The sequence below is a fragment of the Eschrichtius robustus genome, chromosome 1 (assembly GCF_028021215.1).
Source record: "Eschrichtius robustus isolate mEscRob2 chromosome 1, mEscRob2.pri, whole genome shotgun sequence".
Taxonomy (NCBI): domain Eukaryota; kingdom Metazoa; phylum Chordata; class Mammalia; order Artiodactyla; family Eschrichtiidae; genus Eschrichtius; species Eschrichtius robustus.
In genome coordinates, this window is record NC_090824.1 from 88,208,783 (window position 1) to 88,226,252 (window position 17,470).

The following is a 17,470-nucleotide window of genomic DNA, read 5'->3' on the forward strand; positions in this document are numbered from 1 at the left end:
TTTTTCCCACTCAGTAGGACAGTTATCTCATACTTTGTTCTTTCTTCTCAAACCTTCATGCTTCTCTTCAGCCCTCACTCTTAGCCAAATGACCTCAAAACTATAAAACCCACCTACCTTTTTTTAAAAATTGATTTTATGAAGTATAGTTGATTTACAATGTTTTGTTAATTTCTGCTGTATAGCAAAGTGATTCAATTATACTAATATATACATTCTTTTTCATATTCTTTTCCATTATGGTTTATCACAGGATATTCTTTTTTTAATGTTTATTTATTTATTTATTATTCATTTTTATTTTCTTTTTCTTTTTGGCTGTGTCGGGTCTTAGTTGCGGCACATGGGATCTCTTCATTGAGGCATGCGGGATCTTTCGTTGCGGTGCGCGGGCTTCTCTCTAGTTGTGGTGCGTGGGCTCCAGGGCGCACATGGGTTCTGTAGTTTGCGGCACATGGGCTCTCTCACTGAGGCACACTAGCTCAGTAGTTGTGGCAGGCGGGCTTAGTTGCCCCGCGGCATGTGGGATCTTAGTTCCCTGACCAAGGATCGAACGCATGTCCCCTTCATTGGAAGGTGGATTCTTTACCACTGGACCACCAGGGAAGTCCCTATCACAGGGTACTGAATGTAGTTCCCTGTGCTATACAATAGGACCTTGTTGTTTATCCATTCTATATATGATAGTTTGCATCTGCTAATCCTAAACTCCCAATCCATCTCCCCCCGCCATCCCTCCATCGCCCCCCACCTCCAGCAACCAGAAGTTGCTTCTCTGTGACTGTGAGTCTATTTCTGTTTCGTAGATAGGTTCATTTGTGTCATATTTTAGGTTCCACATGTAAGTGATATCATATGGTATGTCTTTCTCTTTCTGACTTATTTCACTTAGTGTGATAATCTCCAGGTCCATCCATGTTGCTGCAGATGACAATAAAAAATACCCCTCAGCCCAACAATGTATTACTTTGGTAAACTCTAAAAAGGATTTCAGAGAGAGAGACAGTTTTATGGAAAGATGAGTTCAAAATTAGAGATGGTGGGTTTGAGGTGTTTTGAACAAAATGGCATTACAGATCTTCCTTGACATACGATGGGGTAACATCCTGATAAACCCATCGTAAGTTGAAAGTCATAGGTCACAAATACATTTAATACACCTAACCTACTGAACATTGTAACTTAGCCCAGCCTACCTTAAACATGCTCAGAGCACTTACATTAGCCTACAGTTGGGCAAAATCATCTAATACAAAGCGTATTTTATAATAAAGTATTGAATATCTCATATGTAGTTTATTGAATACTGTACTGAAAGTGAAAAACAGAATGGTTGTAAGTGTACCAGCTGTTTACCCTTCGGCTCAGGCAGCTGACTGAGCACAGCACACTGCTGCTGCCCAGCATCATGAAAGTATTGTACAGCATATCGCTAGCCTGGGAAAAGATGGAAATTCACATTTTGAAGTATGGTTTCTACTGAATTTGTATCACTGTCGCACCATGGTAAAGTTGAAAGATTGTAAGTCGAGCCATAGTTAAGTTAGGGACTATCTGTATTTGAATCTAGGTAGATTATACTCACTTCTCCCATGGGCAAACTTACTGATGGAGCTGGAGAATAACTGAAAGGAAAACTGCCTCCTTTTATCATTATTGACAGGGGGCTTCCTAGTATCTTTCCATTCAGTGTGAGTTCTTATCATCTCAACAAAATAACAGTCATTGTTGGAACTCATTTATAAATTTAAACATCAAATATAAATTGTTCTCTTTTGTGTATTTTTCCCTTATAAAACAAGTTATGAACTGTCCTTCATAATTCATTCTGTATTTAAAAAGCACTTTATAAAAAATGTTTATTACATCATTGTAATGCAGTGCTATAGTTAAAGGTGGTATGTGACATAAAAAAATATGGATTTTGTTAGGCTCCTGTGTCTTGGGTAGGGTTCACATTTTAGTGAAACACATATATCTGCAGAGGCTAATATTATGAGACTGATTTTCTGAAGTTACCCAAGAAAATCTGTCTCCTCATTTTTTCATGTTACAGATATGCCCATCAGTCAATACTTCTGTCTTGAAGTGGTGAATGCCATTTCTTTCTTTCTTTCTTTCAATATTTATTTATTTATTTATTTATTTATTTATTTATTTAGGCTGTACCAGGTCTTAGTTGCGGCATGTGAACTCTTAGTTGCAGCATGCATGCAGGATCTAGTTCCCTGACCAGGGATCACAGCTGGGCTCCTTCCATTGGGAGCGCTGAGTCTTACCCACTGGACCACTAGGGAAGTCCCGCCATTTCTTGAGATAGGAAAATATTTTGGTTCTTCATGAATAAAAGTTTATCTAATAGCTAGAGGCCCAACTTGATGGTCTCCTGTTTTTCTCATCATTTTCCTTTCTCACTTGTCATTTTAATTGTGTTTCTCTCCTCAGTTGCTCTACTGATCTTTTCATTGCAACCAAAATGTCACCATATGACAGTCACATTAGGATTCCAGTATCAAGTAGACCTAAGCCATGTTGGCTCCATCTCATACATAACTCCTAGTAGAAAAAGAGTTAGGGGGATAGGAGAACTTTTAGGATAAGAGGGGAAGCAATGAGAAGAGGAAGAGTGGTATAGTAAGCTGTAGAAGCTATAGCTTATTGCCCAAAGCACCATTAGAAAATTGTTAGCTAAAGGGAAATAGGAGTGTTTAAAATAACACCCAGACATGGGTCATTTGACATATGTGACCTTTTTAAATAGAAATGATTTCCCCATGTTGTTTTGTGTTTTTTTAATCTTATTTTTTTTTAATTTATTTGTCATATTTATTTTATTTTTGGCTGCACTGGGTCTTCGTTGCTGCACGCAGGCTTTCTCTAGTTGTGTTGAGCAGGGGCTACTCTTCGTTGCAGTGCGCAGGCTTCTCATTGCGGTGGCTTCTCTTGTTGTGGAGCACGAGCTCTAGGCGCGGGCTTCAGTAGTTGTGGCTCGCCAGCTCTAGAGTGCAGGCTCAGTAGTTGTGGCCCATGGGCTTAGTTGCTCCGCGGCATGTGGGATCTTCCCGGACCAGGGCTTGAACCTGTGTCCCCTGCGTTGGCAGGTGGATTCTTAACCACTGCACCACCAGGGAAGCCAGCCCCCACCCCATGTTGTTTTGACAGGGATTTATGTGGAATAAATATTTAAAGTACAGTACACAATATAGTTGCCATGGCAACTCAGCCTCTCACGCTGATGCTCTTAAGTTGTACAGACTCCTATATTGGAAATGTTTATTAAGTTGTCAGATAATGCCTATTAATAATCTGAAGCAAAATTCTAAAATAAACATATCCTCTCTATAAAAATAACTGAACATTCACAGTTGGCTGAATAACTACGGATCTTTGATATTTTTTTCAGAGAAAAACAATTCTAATTCATTAATAATAGAAAGGATTACATGTCACCAGCCTAAGAGCTGGAACCAGAGGTATAGAGAGGATGTTAGATTACTATTTAAATCTAAACATTATCACCTCACATTTTTTCAGGTTTTCTCAACTTAATGAAGCGAAACCCCACTATGTATTAGATCTCTGTCTAATAGTGAAGTTATATAAATTTGGGAGCCATACTTAGGTTACAAAAATGAATAGCCCATGCTTGTTCAAAGTTCTAGAATAATTTTAAAATTCTGAGAAGACAGTTTAACATAAGTACCAATTTTAAATGCACATGCCCTTGACAGAAAATGTATCTTACAGAACTTTTCACATATAGTCAAGAATAAATGTGTAAAGAATTTACACCATAGCATTATAAAATGGTGAAAGTTCAAAACTTGCATCACTACAAAATAGGAAGAAGAGTTAAATTATGGTACTAAGCAGGTATTAAAAATAGCTACTTTGGTGGTGTCCCAGCCCAATAACACAAGATGGCTGAAGTGGCACTGGGAGGGTGAGGTGGAGGAGATGAAATGCAGTGGGGTGCAGAGCATATAGTCCATCCCCTTGTGACTGGCCCAGCAATACCCTGGGACCATGTCCACTTCTCTGCTGTCAGTCGGCCTACCAATGCCATGCCCAGCCACTCATGGCCTCCCTTCTGCCCAAGGAGGTCTATTTAGCTGGAAAAGAACTCCCTCTCATGCTAGCACTAAAGATACAAGAAAGTGAGAGAAGGGAGAACTTCATTCATCTTAATTCCTGGGGACTTAGCCCCCTGAATGTGAAGATTTTCTCCTCCCCCCAGACTGAGGCAGCTTCTGCTGTCTGTCCTCTTGGCCAGTGGTTTTAAACATTTCCTCTATCAAGACCCTCTTTTGCTATATACATATCCTTTGCTCCTTTCATGGATTCCTAAGATTTGAAAGATTTTTATCTGCCAACCTGCATAATGATAATGTAATCATTTCCCCCTTTCCAAATTAACAAAGCCTTCTGTAATTGAGTATATGCTAAAATCAGTGCCCTAAGAGGTGGAGGATATCATAAGTCTTCCAAGTACATTCTGTATGTCAGGCACTGTGGTAAACAGTTTACATGAATTATCTAATCTTCAAAACAGTGCCATAGGGAGATTTTATCTACATTTTACAGAAAATGTAGAATCTGAGAATTAATATTCTCAGGTTCACATAGCAAGTGGCAGAATCACATATAAAAAGTGTTTGTATGAAAATGTATAGAAAGTGATCTGGAAGAGGACTCCTGTGGGAGATGGGAGTGATCAAGAAGAACTTTCAGTTTTTTACTTTTTTCTATATTGTTTGAATTTTTAATACAAGCATGTAGTACTTTTGTAATTTTGAAAATATAGATTTTCTCAGAAATAGGAAAAGAAAATTTTGGCGCTACCAGGCACTTAATGTAAACTGTCCTGAGGGATTTTCCTCAGAATTTAAAGGTGTATTAGGCTCCAAAGTAGATTTCAAGGGTGGAAACTACACTTTAGCAGCATTCGCTTAAAATCTGTAGAACTCAGGGTGTCTGGCGTGGGATAGGTAGCCTGAAACAGATTTCCCTGAGGAGCTCATAAGACAGTTTTCATGGCATTCCTCCATTTTCTTTCCTTTTTTAAAACTCTTTGTATTCTTCCTTTTCTGCTTTTGTTGATTTTTAACATCTGTGTGTACAATTGGAGCAAACACCTTTTTATTCTTTCTTGCTCATACTGTAGACATGCTAGGGATGCCCCTGGGGTATTTCCAGTCTCCTTTAGCAACCCTAAGGAATGAACTCTGCTCAATAAAGTGAAGTGTAAGTGTGGTCTGCATATGCTAAAATTAATTGGGTATTGGATCAGGGTCTCTTACTTATTAAAGCTAAGTAAATGATCTTCCAAATGTTTGTTGTCTTGAGATAATTGATTGGTCGTGTGTTGGTATACAGTCATAGAATTCAAAAAAAAAAATTAGAAGTTTTTATTTAAAAAAAAAGAATTTTGTCACCTACTTTGGTCTATATTTCCAAGCACTCCAACTCTGGCTAGACTCTAGCCTCACATGTTATGGGACACAATGAGCTTCATATCTGCTATTTCTATCAGAAGTATCAGAAGTGAATGCCTCCTCCCTACCTCTGATTGTCACTTTAAAGTGTTTTTTCCTTTTGCTTTATTGGGGGTGGGAGGAATTATAGACCCATCATGAGGAAGTTGGTCAGTTATATTAGAAGTACAGTGTCATTTCCACTGTTCTTTTTCTCTCTAGCTTCCCATTGACCGAGGTGGAGGTGAAGGAAAGGCCATGTACATTGACACCGAGGGTACCTTTAGGCCAGAACGGCTGCTAGCAGTGGCTGAGAGGTAGGTTACTGGATCAGATGAGAGAAATATGGCTCCATATGTCACTGTAGTGATTGCCAGGGTTAGTCTGGCTGAAGGGTGTCTCTTCTTCTCTCTTATTGCTCTGTATCCCAAAGTCATATGTGTGTTTCAAAAGAATAACCTTCCTTAGAGAAAAACATGCTTCTTTAGTCAAAAATCTATGAGTTGCTGTCAGACTGGATAAAAAACAAGATCCAACTATATGCTGCCTTCCAGAGAACCACTTAGATTCAAAGACACAAATAGGTTGAAACTAAAAGGATGGAAAAAAGATATTGCATGCAAACAGTAACCATAAGAGGGCTGGAGTGGCTGTACTAATATCAGACAAAATAGACTTTAAGACAAAAAAAAAAATCAGAGGCAAAGAGGAACGTTTTAGAACTAAAAGGTCAGTTCATCAGGAAGATATAACAAATGTAAACATATACAGACCTAATAGAGCCCCAAGATATGTTAAACACAAATTGATATAATTGAAGGGTGAAATAGACAATTCAAGCATAATCACTGGGGACTAATGCCTCACTTTCAATAATGGATAGAACATTTATCAGATGCCCTGATAAAGAGCATCTACAAAAAACCTACAGCTAGCATCATTTTAATGGTAAAAATCTGAATATTTTCTCCGTAAGATTGGAAATAAGGCAAGGATCTCCACTCTCACTACTTATGTTCCACATTGTACTGTAGATCCTAGCCAGTGCAGTCAGGCAAGAAAATGAAATAAAAGGCATCCAGATTGGAATGGAAGATGTAAACTATCTTTATTCACCAATGTGTAGAGAATCCTTAGGAAACTACACACAAAAAACTGCTAGAACTAAATTAGTTTGTCGCAGGATGCAATCTCAATATGAAAAATCCATTGTACTTCTGTATACTATAAATGAACAATTCAAGAATTAAGAAAATAATTCCATTCACAATAGTGTCAAAAAGAATAAAATACTTAGTAATAAACTTAACAGAAGTTCAAGACTTGTACACTAGGGACTTCCCTGGTGGTCCAGTGGGTAAGACCCTGTGCTCCCAGTGCAGGGGGCCCGGGTTCGATCCCTGGTTGGGGAACTAGATCTTGCATGCCGCAACTAAGACCCGGAATAGCCAAAATAAATATTTAAAAAAAAAAAAAAAAGGACTAGTACACTGAAAACTAACATTGCTGAGAGAAATTGAAGATCTGCATAGAGAAACATTCCACATTCATGGATTGGAAGATGCAATATTATTAAAATGGTAAGGGAGTTCCCTGGTTGCCTAGTGGTTAGGATTCTGGGCTTTCACTGCTGTGGCCCAGGTTCAGTCCCTGGTCGGGGAACTGAGATCCTGCAAGCCGAGGTGCGGGGAAAAAAAAAAAAAAAAAAAAAAAAACTACCCTCAGATTGATCTATAAGTTCAACACAATGCCTATTGAAATTCACCAAGACTTTTTGCTGAAATTGACAAGGTGATTATAAATTAATATGGAAATGTCAAGGACCCAGAATAGCCAAAACATTCTTGGGAGGAAAAAAAGAACAAAATTGGAGGTCTCAGTCTTCCCAATTTTAAAACTTAACTATAAACAACAGTAATCAAGACAGTGTGGTGCTGCCATAAGGATAGACATATGGATCAATGGAACAGAATTGAGAGTTCAGAAATAAACTGTTTCAGGACTTCCCTGGTGGCACAGTGGTTGAGAATCTGACTGCCAGTGCAGGGGACACGGGTTCGATCCCTGGTCCGGGAAGATCCCACATGCTGTGGAGCAACTAAGCCCATGCACCACAACCACTGAGCCTGCGCTCTAGAGCCCGTGAGCCACAACTACTGAAGCCCACGCACCTAGAGCGTGTGCTCCGCAACAAGAGAAGCCACCGCAGTGAGAAGCCAGCGCACCACAACGAAGAGTAGCCCCCGCTCGCTGCAACTAGAGAAAGCCCGTGTTCAGCAATGAAGACCCAACACAGCCAAATAAATAAATAAATTTGTAAGAAAAAAAGAAACTGTTTCACTTATAGTCACTTGATTTTTGACAAAGGTGAAAGACAATTTAGTGGAGGAAATAATAGTCTTTTTAATAAATGGTGCTAATGTAGTTGGATATCCACATGCAAAAAAGATAAATTTAGACCCTTACCTTACACTATACATGAAAGTTAACTAAAAATGGATACCATTCTGGTGATTCCTCAGAAAATTAAACGTAGAATTACAATATGATTCAGGAATTCCACTTCTGGGTATATACTCAAAGGAATTGAAAGCAGGGACTCAGATAGTTATACACCAGTATTCATGGCAGCCCTGTTCACAATAGTCAAAAGGTAGAAACAACCCAAGTATCCATCAACAGTTGAATGGATAAACTAAATGTCCTATATGCATACAATGGAAAATTATTCTCAAAATGGAAGGAAATGCTCACAGTATGCTACAGCATGGATGAACCTTGAAAACATTATGCTAAGTGAAATAAGCCAGTTGCAAAAGGACAAATGTATGATTCCTCCTATATGAGGTACTTAGAGTCAAATTCATAAAGACAGAAAGTGGAATGGTGGTTGCTAGGGGCAGGGGTGAGAAGAATGGGGGGTTATTGTTTAATGGGTACAGAGTTTCAGTTTGGGATGGTGAAAAAATTCTGGACATGGATGGTAGTGATGGTTGCACAACAACGGGAATGTACTTACTGCCATTGGACTGTACACTTTAAAAAGATTAAAATGGTAAATTTTGTTATGTATATTTACTGTATATATATATATATATTTTTAAAGAATGATAGTCCTATATTTAGCTAAAATTATAAAACTTTTAGGAAAAAAACAGAAAATCTTTGTGACCTTGAAGTAGGCAAAGTTTTCTTAGATACAACACCAGAAAGCATAGTCTATGAAAGAAAAAAACGATAATACAGAGTCAGTTTTCATTTAATCAAAATTTGAAACTTCTGTGCTTCAAAGAGCACTATCAAGAAAATAAAAAGACAACCCAAAGAATGTGAGAAAATATTTGCAAATCATATATCTGATAAGGTTCTAGTATCAAGAATATATAAAGAACTCTCACAACCCAGCAGTAACACACCCCAATTAAGAAATGGGCAAAGGACTTGTATAGACATTTCTCCAAAGCAGATGTAAAATGGCCAATAAGCACATGAAGAGATGCTCAACATTATTAGTCAAGAGGAAATGCAAATTAAAACCACAGTGAGATACCACCAGTAGGATGGCTGTAATGAAAAAGATAGTAACAAGTGTCAGGGAGGATGTGAAGAAACTGGAACCCTAATACATTGCTGGTGAGAATGTAAAATTGTGCAGTCACTTTGGAAGAAAACAATGTGGCAGTTAAACATATATTTGTCGTATAGCCCAGCAATTTCACTCTGGTTATGTACCCAAGAGATATGAAAACATGTCCACACAGAGACTTGTTTGTGGATGTTTATAGTATTGTTATAGTAGCCAAAACCTGGAAACAACCCAATTGTCCATCCACTGAACGAATAAAATCTGGTTGATCCATACAATAGACCACTATTTAACAATTAAAAGGAATGAAGTACTGATACTTGTTACAGCATGGATGACCCTCAAAAAACATGCTAAATGATAGAAGCTAGACATAAAAGACCACATATGATTCCATTTATATGAAATTTCCAGAAAGAAAATCTGTAGCGGGAATTCCCTGGCAGTCCAGTGGTTAGGACTTCGTGCTTCCACTGTAGGGGGCATGAGTTCGATCCCTGGTCGGGGAACTAAGATCCTGCATGCCACGAGGCAAGGCCCAAAAATAGAAGAAAAATCTAGAGAGACAGTAGATTTGTGGTTGCCTGGGACAGGGAGTAGAAACAGAAAGTAACTGCATATAGACTTGAGAAATCTTTCTGAGCAATGGAAATGTTCTAAAACTGAATTATGAAAGTCATTGAATTTTACACTTAAAACAGGTCAATTTTATGGTATATAAATTATTCCTCAGAAAAGCTGGTAAAGAATTTGTTCATTTTTCTACATCCCCTAATATAGCTTTCAAATAAACTCTCAAAATTGTTTTACTTAATTTTCCCTTGTCTAGGGTCAAATGTGATCATTTGACCCCTACCACACATTTTACTGAAACCTAGTGATTAAATGGAATTTAATTGCATGTTGAGATGTCAGATTCACATTGGAACCTGCCTGGCTAAGTTGAGGAGAATTTTCTTTTCTAATTCGTTTATAATTACAACCAAATTGTCTTTCCCAGTTTACAATTTGAGGAATCCAAGTCATCGAATGTACACCACTGAGGCATAAAATTAGGTCGGAACAGTAATTGTAGCTCTTTGCTTCTGCTTACAAAATCCCTGTCAAGAAGAAAGAATTACTTTCTTGCGACCTGATCTTAGTTTTCTGAAGATGAGTATACTAAAATGTATCTTCCCTCCCCAAGTTGTTTTTGGTGTTCTACAGAGATCACACTTTTAATTTTTAAGTATGCTGTTTTATTAGTTGAAGAGTTCTTTGGGATAAAGTCATTAAGGTTTTGTCCAGTAATATAAATGGGTGTTCAGATAGGATATATGAGACGGTAGAATGTTGGCTATGAGGACTGGGACTTTGTTTTGATCACTTGCTGTATCCCCTAGCCCTCGAACAGAGCATTCAGTATTTGTTAGTGAATTAATACTTATTAATTGGAGCCATGTTTATGGCTGTTTTTGTCAACTGAAAGAAAAATGTTTAAATAGAAATTTCATTAATCATTTCAATCACTTCTACCTATCAGGAAAAATTTTTATAACTGAATTTCTGTTTATGTACATTGCATTTAAATTTATATTTCTGAGAAAGTTACAGGACAGGGCCTCCTCAAGATAATTAATACCTAATTTCCTTTCACAAGAGAACAACCCTCACTGATTAAGTTTTGCCATGCCTATTGAAGAATATTAACCCACATTCAGGTGACTAGCTCAGGGGGTCTAAGACTAGTCCTCAGTATAGCTGCATTAGCATCACTTGAGAAATTGTCCGAAATGCAAATCCTCTGATTCCACTCCAGATCTATTGAATTAGAAACAATCAAGAGACTCTGAGGATAGGGTCCAGCAATCTGGTTTTGGTTTTTTGTTTTGTTTTTTTCTGGCCATGATGCACGGCATGCCGATCTTAGTTCCCCAACCACGGATTGAACCCATGCCCCCTGCAGTGGAAGTGCAGAGTCTTAACCACTGGACCACCAGGGAAGTCCCCAGCAATCTGTTTTAACAAGCTCTCCATGTGATTGGGATGCTTGCTAAAGTTTGAGAACCATGGCCACAATTGCTAGCTACAGTGTTCCTACCTTTGAATGTTCTTTTAAGTACTATGAAAGAGAATGCCAGAACCCCCTTGAGGCAATACAGCTGTTTTTCAAACTTGTATGTTAAGAATCACCTGAGGGGGCTTCCCTGGTGGCACAGTGGTTAAGAATCCGCCTGCCAATTCAGGGGACACCAGTTTGAGCCCTGGTCCAGGAAGATCCCACATGCCCCGTAGCAACCAAGCCCGTGCACCACAACTACTGAGCCTGCGCTCTAGAGCCCACAAGCCACAACTGCTGGAGCCCGTGCTCGGCAACAAGAGAAGCCACTGCAATGAGAAGCCTGCATACTGCAGAGAAGAGTAGCTCCCCACGCGCCGCAACTAGAGAAAGCCCGCACGCGGCAAGGAAGACCCAACGCAGCCAAAAAAAAAAAAAAAAACACCTCAAGTGATTTTTTTTTTTTAATTTAATTTTTGGCTGCGTTCGGTCTTCGCTGCTGCACACGGGCTTTCTCCAGTTGCGGCGCGTGGGGGGCTACTCTTCTCTGCAGTGGCTTCTCTTGTTGCCGAGCACGGGCTCTAGGCACGCAGGCTTCAGCAGTTGTGGCTCGTGGGCTCAGTAGTTGCGGCACACGGGCTTAGTTGCTCTGTGGCATGTGGGGTTTTCCCGGACCAGGACTCGAACCGGTGTCCCCTGCATTGGCAGGCAGACTCTAAACCACTGGGCCACCAGGGAAGTCCTATTTGTTTTCTTTTTGAGAATAGCCATTCTGACAGGTGTGAGGTAATATAGCTCATTGTGGTTTTAATTTGCATTTCCCTTGTGATTAGTGATATTGAGCATCTTTTCATATGCCAGGTGTTTGTTAAATATGCAAATTATCACAGCTCTTCCCTCAACATTGTGATTCATTACGTCTGGTTTAGACCTAGGAATTTAATTTTTTTAACAGAGTATTCTTATCCTGAGGAAGTTCTGGAAACACTAAGAGAAGTTGCTTATTTCCAACCAACTTTTTCCAAGTTGTGGGAATTGAAAGTTCTATGTGCTGCTTCAGGAATGTAAGCACAGAGATCCCAATAGTCGTCTTTGTGAACTCTGTTGAGAGAAAAGCCAGGATGACTCTTTGTTTTTCTAGTAAATCTTCCATATTCTGACAGCAAAAGATAATCTCCGTTCCTGATAGTAGATTATATCAATGTTTCTTGAGGCAAGACTAGAAGACTTGTGCAGTACAGTACTTAGGCCTCTTCAGTCTTTTTTTCTGTCTTATAGTCATGATTTAAATAAAGAAAATTTTATCTCCTTATTTCCATTTGGTCAGGATCCCAAGGTAAAACTCTATCTTCACTTCATTTTCTTATCTCCATGCCCAGACTCAACAAATTCATCATCATCAATCCACTTAATACAAGAGCTAAACTTCCATTTCTGTTGATAATGGTGAAGAATAGCTGGTGAAATGTCCAGGAAAGTGCAAAGACTGCATGTGCCTAATATGATGAATCAATTCATCATAAGATGTGGAAAATTCAGTTGGATAGAGTGGGATCTCCTGATATCGAGGTTCAGCTTATTGCAGTGTTATTTCAAGTGCTAGAACATTCTTTTGTTTTTCTATTCTTTTGGGTAGGAAAAATGAGAGGAAAACTATCTACTAAAGCTAAGTCTCAGAAAAATAGGTTTGACACAGTGTATGCTTTTGTAATGATCAGAATCTACATAGAATAGACTACTTTTAAAAGACTGATAAAATCTTAAGCATAGAAGTTTTTGGTTCTCAAGGAATTATAGCACACTGATTTTGTTTAAACAGATTATCTTTTGAACTGTTACATAAGGGAGTCAGTATTATACTTTTGGACTATAATGATTTTAGGTAACATTAATATGAAAATATTACTTGAGCTAAAGTGATGATATATAATTCTCTTTTGGTTTGGGTTATAGATAAAAGCTGTATTCAGCAACATTTATTCAGAATGTACTAGGTATAAAAAAAAATGTGCTAGTTGGAAAGGCCTAGTCTTTTCCCTCAAGGAATTTGTTGTCTAGTCAAAGAATGGCAGGCAGCTCCTCACAAGTGCCATAGAAAAGCCTAAATCAAGTTTTCTGGAAGTGCAGAAGAGGGAGAATCACGTCTATTTGAGAGGTACAGGGAAGCTTTTATAAAAGTGCAGGTATTTAGTTGTCTTGATAGATGGATAAATCAAACTACCTTTGAAGAAATGGGGTCCCATTAGCATACATTTAATGAGAAGTTGTCTTACTTGGACCACCTTGAGTATTCATGTCTTAGGTAGCAGTTACAAAGGTGAGAAAATATAGATTTTTCTAAGAAAATAAGGAAGTATTTTTAAATGCAAAGGGAAGAAAAATCATTATTGAGGTATAAGATGAATTAAGGTATCACTTATTTAACCATACTAGATACATGTCACATATTCTATAACTGTAACTAGTTACTAGCAAGAAAAAAGGGGAGAATAGATGAAATATACTTATTTCTCTTAAACCTCTTACAGTATTGAGTCCTTAGAAGGTTTTTGAGCTTAGAAGGTTTTATTCCTATACAACAACAGTTTATATATTTTTTTAATTGATCTTTGAGTGATCATTGTTTTTGTTTCAGTCCTAATTCTGTCATGCTGCCCTTTGTTTTTCCAGGAGACCATTGTTTCCTTGTATTTGGAAATTTCTCATTCTAGTTCAGGAGTCCTCAAAGAATAGATTTGATTTATTCTGAAGTCCTGCCAGGTAGATCTACTCTAAAGCAGTTGCTGTCATCTCTTTATAGTTTCCCTGGGCTTCCTAATAGAAAGGGAATTATATTCTTTAGCCTTCTTACTATCATTTCTTACCTACCCATCCAGGTAATTTCGTTGTTAGAGATGAATTTCTCATCTGCCTTAGTTCTGTGTGCAGCCTCAAAATGTTCTTTCTTCTAGATATGGCCTCTCTGGCAGTGATGTCCTGGATAATGTAGCATATGCTCGAGGGTTCAACACAGACCACCAGACCCAGCTCCTTTATCAAGCATCAGCCATGATGGTAGAGTCCAGGTATGTGGGCAATAGAAGATACTGAATATGTTCCCAGAGCCCTTACCCTGAATCTTGTACAGGCTATGGCCAATTTGATAGTAGCTTGAATTAGATATGGGGAGATTTAAGTTTTAGTTCCTATTTTGCCACTCTTGCTTTGTCGTTTAGGTCAAGTCACTTTTAAAATATGAAGCTATAATCCACCTGAACTTGTTGGAATTTTTTACTTTGTTATAGGGTTATTCAGAAATGGATGCTGTATAAATAAATAATATATAACTATAAATATAAAATTTCAGGGTAGTGGGAAAGAGCAGAATCTGACATGGGCTAGAAACAGGCTTCAGAGAATCCGTGTTCCCTGTAGGTATGCACTGCTAATTGTAGACAGTGCCACCGCCCTCTACAGAACAGACTATTCGGGTCGAGGTGAGCTTTCAGCCAGGCAGATGCACTTGGCCAGGTTTCTGCGGATGCTTCTGCGACTTGCTGATGAGGTAAGTTGTGGGGTAGGGACAGAGAATGCCTACTTTCAGGGGCCATGAATTCTAGTAGCCTTGCTGGGAGGCCAGGATACCAGGGCCTGGTATCATCAAGATATCAGTTAGATATAGAGACTTTAATCATTCATTGCTTTGTGGGGGATAGGGGTGGCAGCAGTAAGTCTCTTGGAATGTCTGACCACAAAAAAATGACATTTATCCTTTCCCTGTCAGTTTGGTGTAGCAGTGGTAATCACCAACCAGGTGGTAGCCCAAGTGGATGGAGCAGCCATGTTTGCTGCAGATCCTAAAAAACCTATTGGAGGAAATATCATTGCTCATGCCTCAACAACAAGGTAAAGTGATGGGAGAGATGGCTTCATCATGGAATGTCATATTAACTGTGCAATAGACATGACGATAACATTTCCATTTGAACCTTGTTAACTGCTGCTGTTGTGTAATTAGACACAGGAGCCCTTGCTTAACCTAACTGTCATGCTCTGGTTAGAACAGGTGTTTGCTTTTAGTTCATAAAGGAATTAAAAGCTCTCATATGTGGAAGAATAAATATGAGCAACTGATGTCTCTCATTATTTTTATAAAGGTTTCAATATGGGAAATCCACTGCGGGGCAGAGGGTGAGCAGAAATGCATTCCTCTGGATTGGAAGTGCCCTAAGGCAGTGGTCCCCAACCTTTTTGGCACCAGGGACCAATTTTGTGGAAGACGATTTTTCCACAGACAAGGGTGGGGGTAGTGGGGGGGTGGCCAGGATGGATGGTTCAGGCGGTAATGCAAGCGATGGGGAGCAGCAGATGAAGCTTCGCTCACTCGCCCTCTGCTCACCTCCTGCTGTGCGGCCCAGTTCCTAACAGGCTGCAGACCGGTACTGGTCCACGGCCCAGGGGTTGGGGACCCCTGCCCTAAGGAATACAGAAAGATCCCCAAAGTCCTTCTAGGAAGTATATATGTCTACAAAATTTTTAGACCTACCATAAATAGTCAGGAATCGAATTTTTTAATTATAATAACTTTGGTGCTTTGGTCTGTGTCTTTGTCCCAGACTGTACCTGAGAAAAGGAAGAGGGGAAACCAGAATCTGCAAAATCTATGACTCTCCTTGTCTTCCTGAAGCTGAAGCTATGTTTGCCATCAATGCGGATGGAGTAGGAGATGCCAAGGACTGAATCGTTTTTCTTCCTGTGATAAACCTTAAGTGCTGCAGCCTAATGGAGAGGACTGCTCCCTGAGGTTCTTCACAGGCCTCTTCCTGTTGTGACTGCCAGGAAAAGGCTTCCAGGAAAACAGCTATTATATCGGCTTTTCTTATGGTGTAAACACGAGACAGGTCAGTAGTCACAAGCTGATCTGAAATGTTTATTCCTTCTAGAGTTTATTAATCTCTATGTGAATTCTTTGGTTTGGGGGTGTAGGTATGAAGTACCTTTGACATCACAGTGCCTTGGGGTTGACTCAGGACTAACTGCTATTGGCCAATCTTATGTCTCTAAGAACTAACTAAAACTGGAGAGACCTGACTTCTCTCGCTGTCTGAATAATGTTGGGGAAAAAATGCCTGAGCTATGTGGCAAAGGGAGTGGGTCTCCTCACAGGTTTTTTTTTTCTCTGTCAGTCAGTAAAACTCTTAAATCAGAAGCAGGTAAAGTTTGTGTGTCTGAATTAGCTTATATAAGAATGTTTTTTTAGATAAGGGGTATTGAGTAGGCCTGCTGGGCTACCAGCCCTTCACCATCTACTCTTTTTTAATGCTAAGAGCAATTCAAGATAGTTCTGGAATCTTAAACATTTCAGAAGGTCTTCAAGTAAGTAGATTCAATGTGGGACTGCTAATAAAGTAGTTATTTGTAGTGAATGTGCTGTTTATAGGAGTTATTCTGGTACAAGCTGAATATTTCAGGATAGGGCCTTCATAATATAGTTTTGGCTCTGGGTAGGGTGATCAGTTTCTATTGCTTTAAAATTGAAAATTTAAAAGGGAAGTCCCACATTCAGATGATTCATTTTATACTCCTTTAACCTAATAGAAGATCTCACAAGATGGCTACACCATGGCTTTCCTGTGGCCTTTGTTTTTATTCTTTAAGAAGTTTTGTATTGTATAGGGCTGGTTCTTGCCCAGATTATTCTACTTCAGGGGTTTGAGATACTCCTTCCTCTTCAGACTTCTGCTCAGGATGGGTTCTAACCAACTCTTCCAATTTCAAAGGGCCTCTCGGCAAGTATTAGGAGGAGAGGCAGTGCAACTCTCTGCTGTTGCCTGTGTTGATCCTACTATGTATAGGGAGATAGGAAGACACAATTTAATGCAACTTTGTTTTAAAAAGTTCTGTTCCCTGACTTTATAGAACAGAGTACCTCCTAGGCCTTCTTTCATTTCTACATTACAGAACAAACCTGGGATGAAATAATAAAGCCACAGTAACAGATTCTGGAATGGAAGCTTGGTTCTTAAATAAAAGCACCTCCATCTATCTGTTAGTCCTATAAAGTATTTAAGTGACCTTGACCTAAAAACTTGTCTCAATTTTTCTTGTAGGGAGGATTTTCTTTTCAGATGGGATTAGGCTTTGTGCTATTGGCCCTGAGAGGGTCAGGGAACACCTGCTTAGTTGGACTAGGCCTTGTTAGGCTAAAAGTAAGCTCTTCTTGTGTTTTACATTTAACTAAAATTTTCTCTGGAAGTATTATTAACCAGAGAGCTTATTCTAAACTATGTGGTACTGTTTTTCTACTTGTCTGCAATAGCCTCATAGTAGAAAACAGTTATGGAAGTGTCAAGCAAGAATAAGGAGCTGATAACAAATAAACATAGAAAGGGG

General features: G+C 39.0%; 1 protein-coding gene across 3 annotated transcripts in view; it reads left to right on the forward strand.

Annotated features, from left to right (window-relative positions):
- Positions 1–17,077, forward strand: part of RAD51 (RAD51 recombinase) — a 36,197-nt gene extending 19,120 nt beyond the window's left edge. For all 3 annotated transcript variants that reach the window (XM_068549449.1, XM_068549458.1, XM_068549468.1), the window contains exons 6-10: positions 5,697–5,791; positions 14,050–14,163; positions 14,513–14,642; positions 14,862–14,983; positions 15,694–17,077. In XM_068549449.1, the coding sequence (XP_068405550.1) occupies positions 5,697–5,791; positions 14,050–14,163; positions 14,513–14,642; positions 14,862–14,983; positions 15,694–15,817 (585 nt within the window). In that variant the 3' untranslated portion in view covers positions 15,818–17,077. The remainder of the gene's footprint in view (positions 1–5,696; positions 5,792–14,049; positions 14,164–14,512; positions 14,643–14,861; positions 14,984–15,693) is intronic.
- The last annotated feature ends 393 nt before the right edge of the window (positions 17,078–17,470 follow it).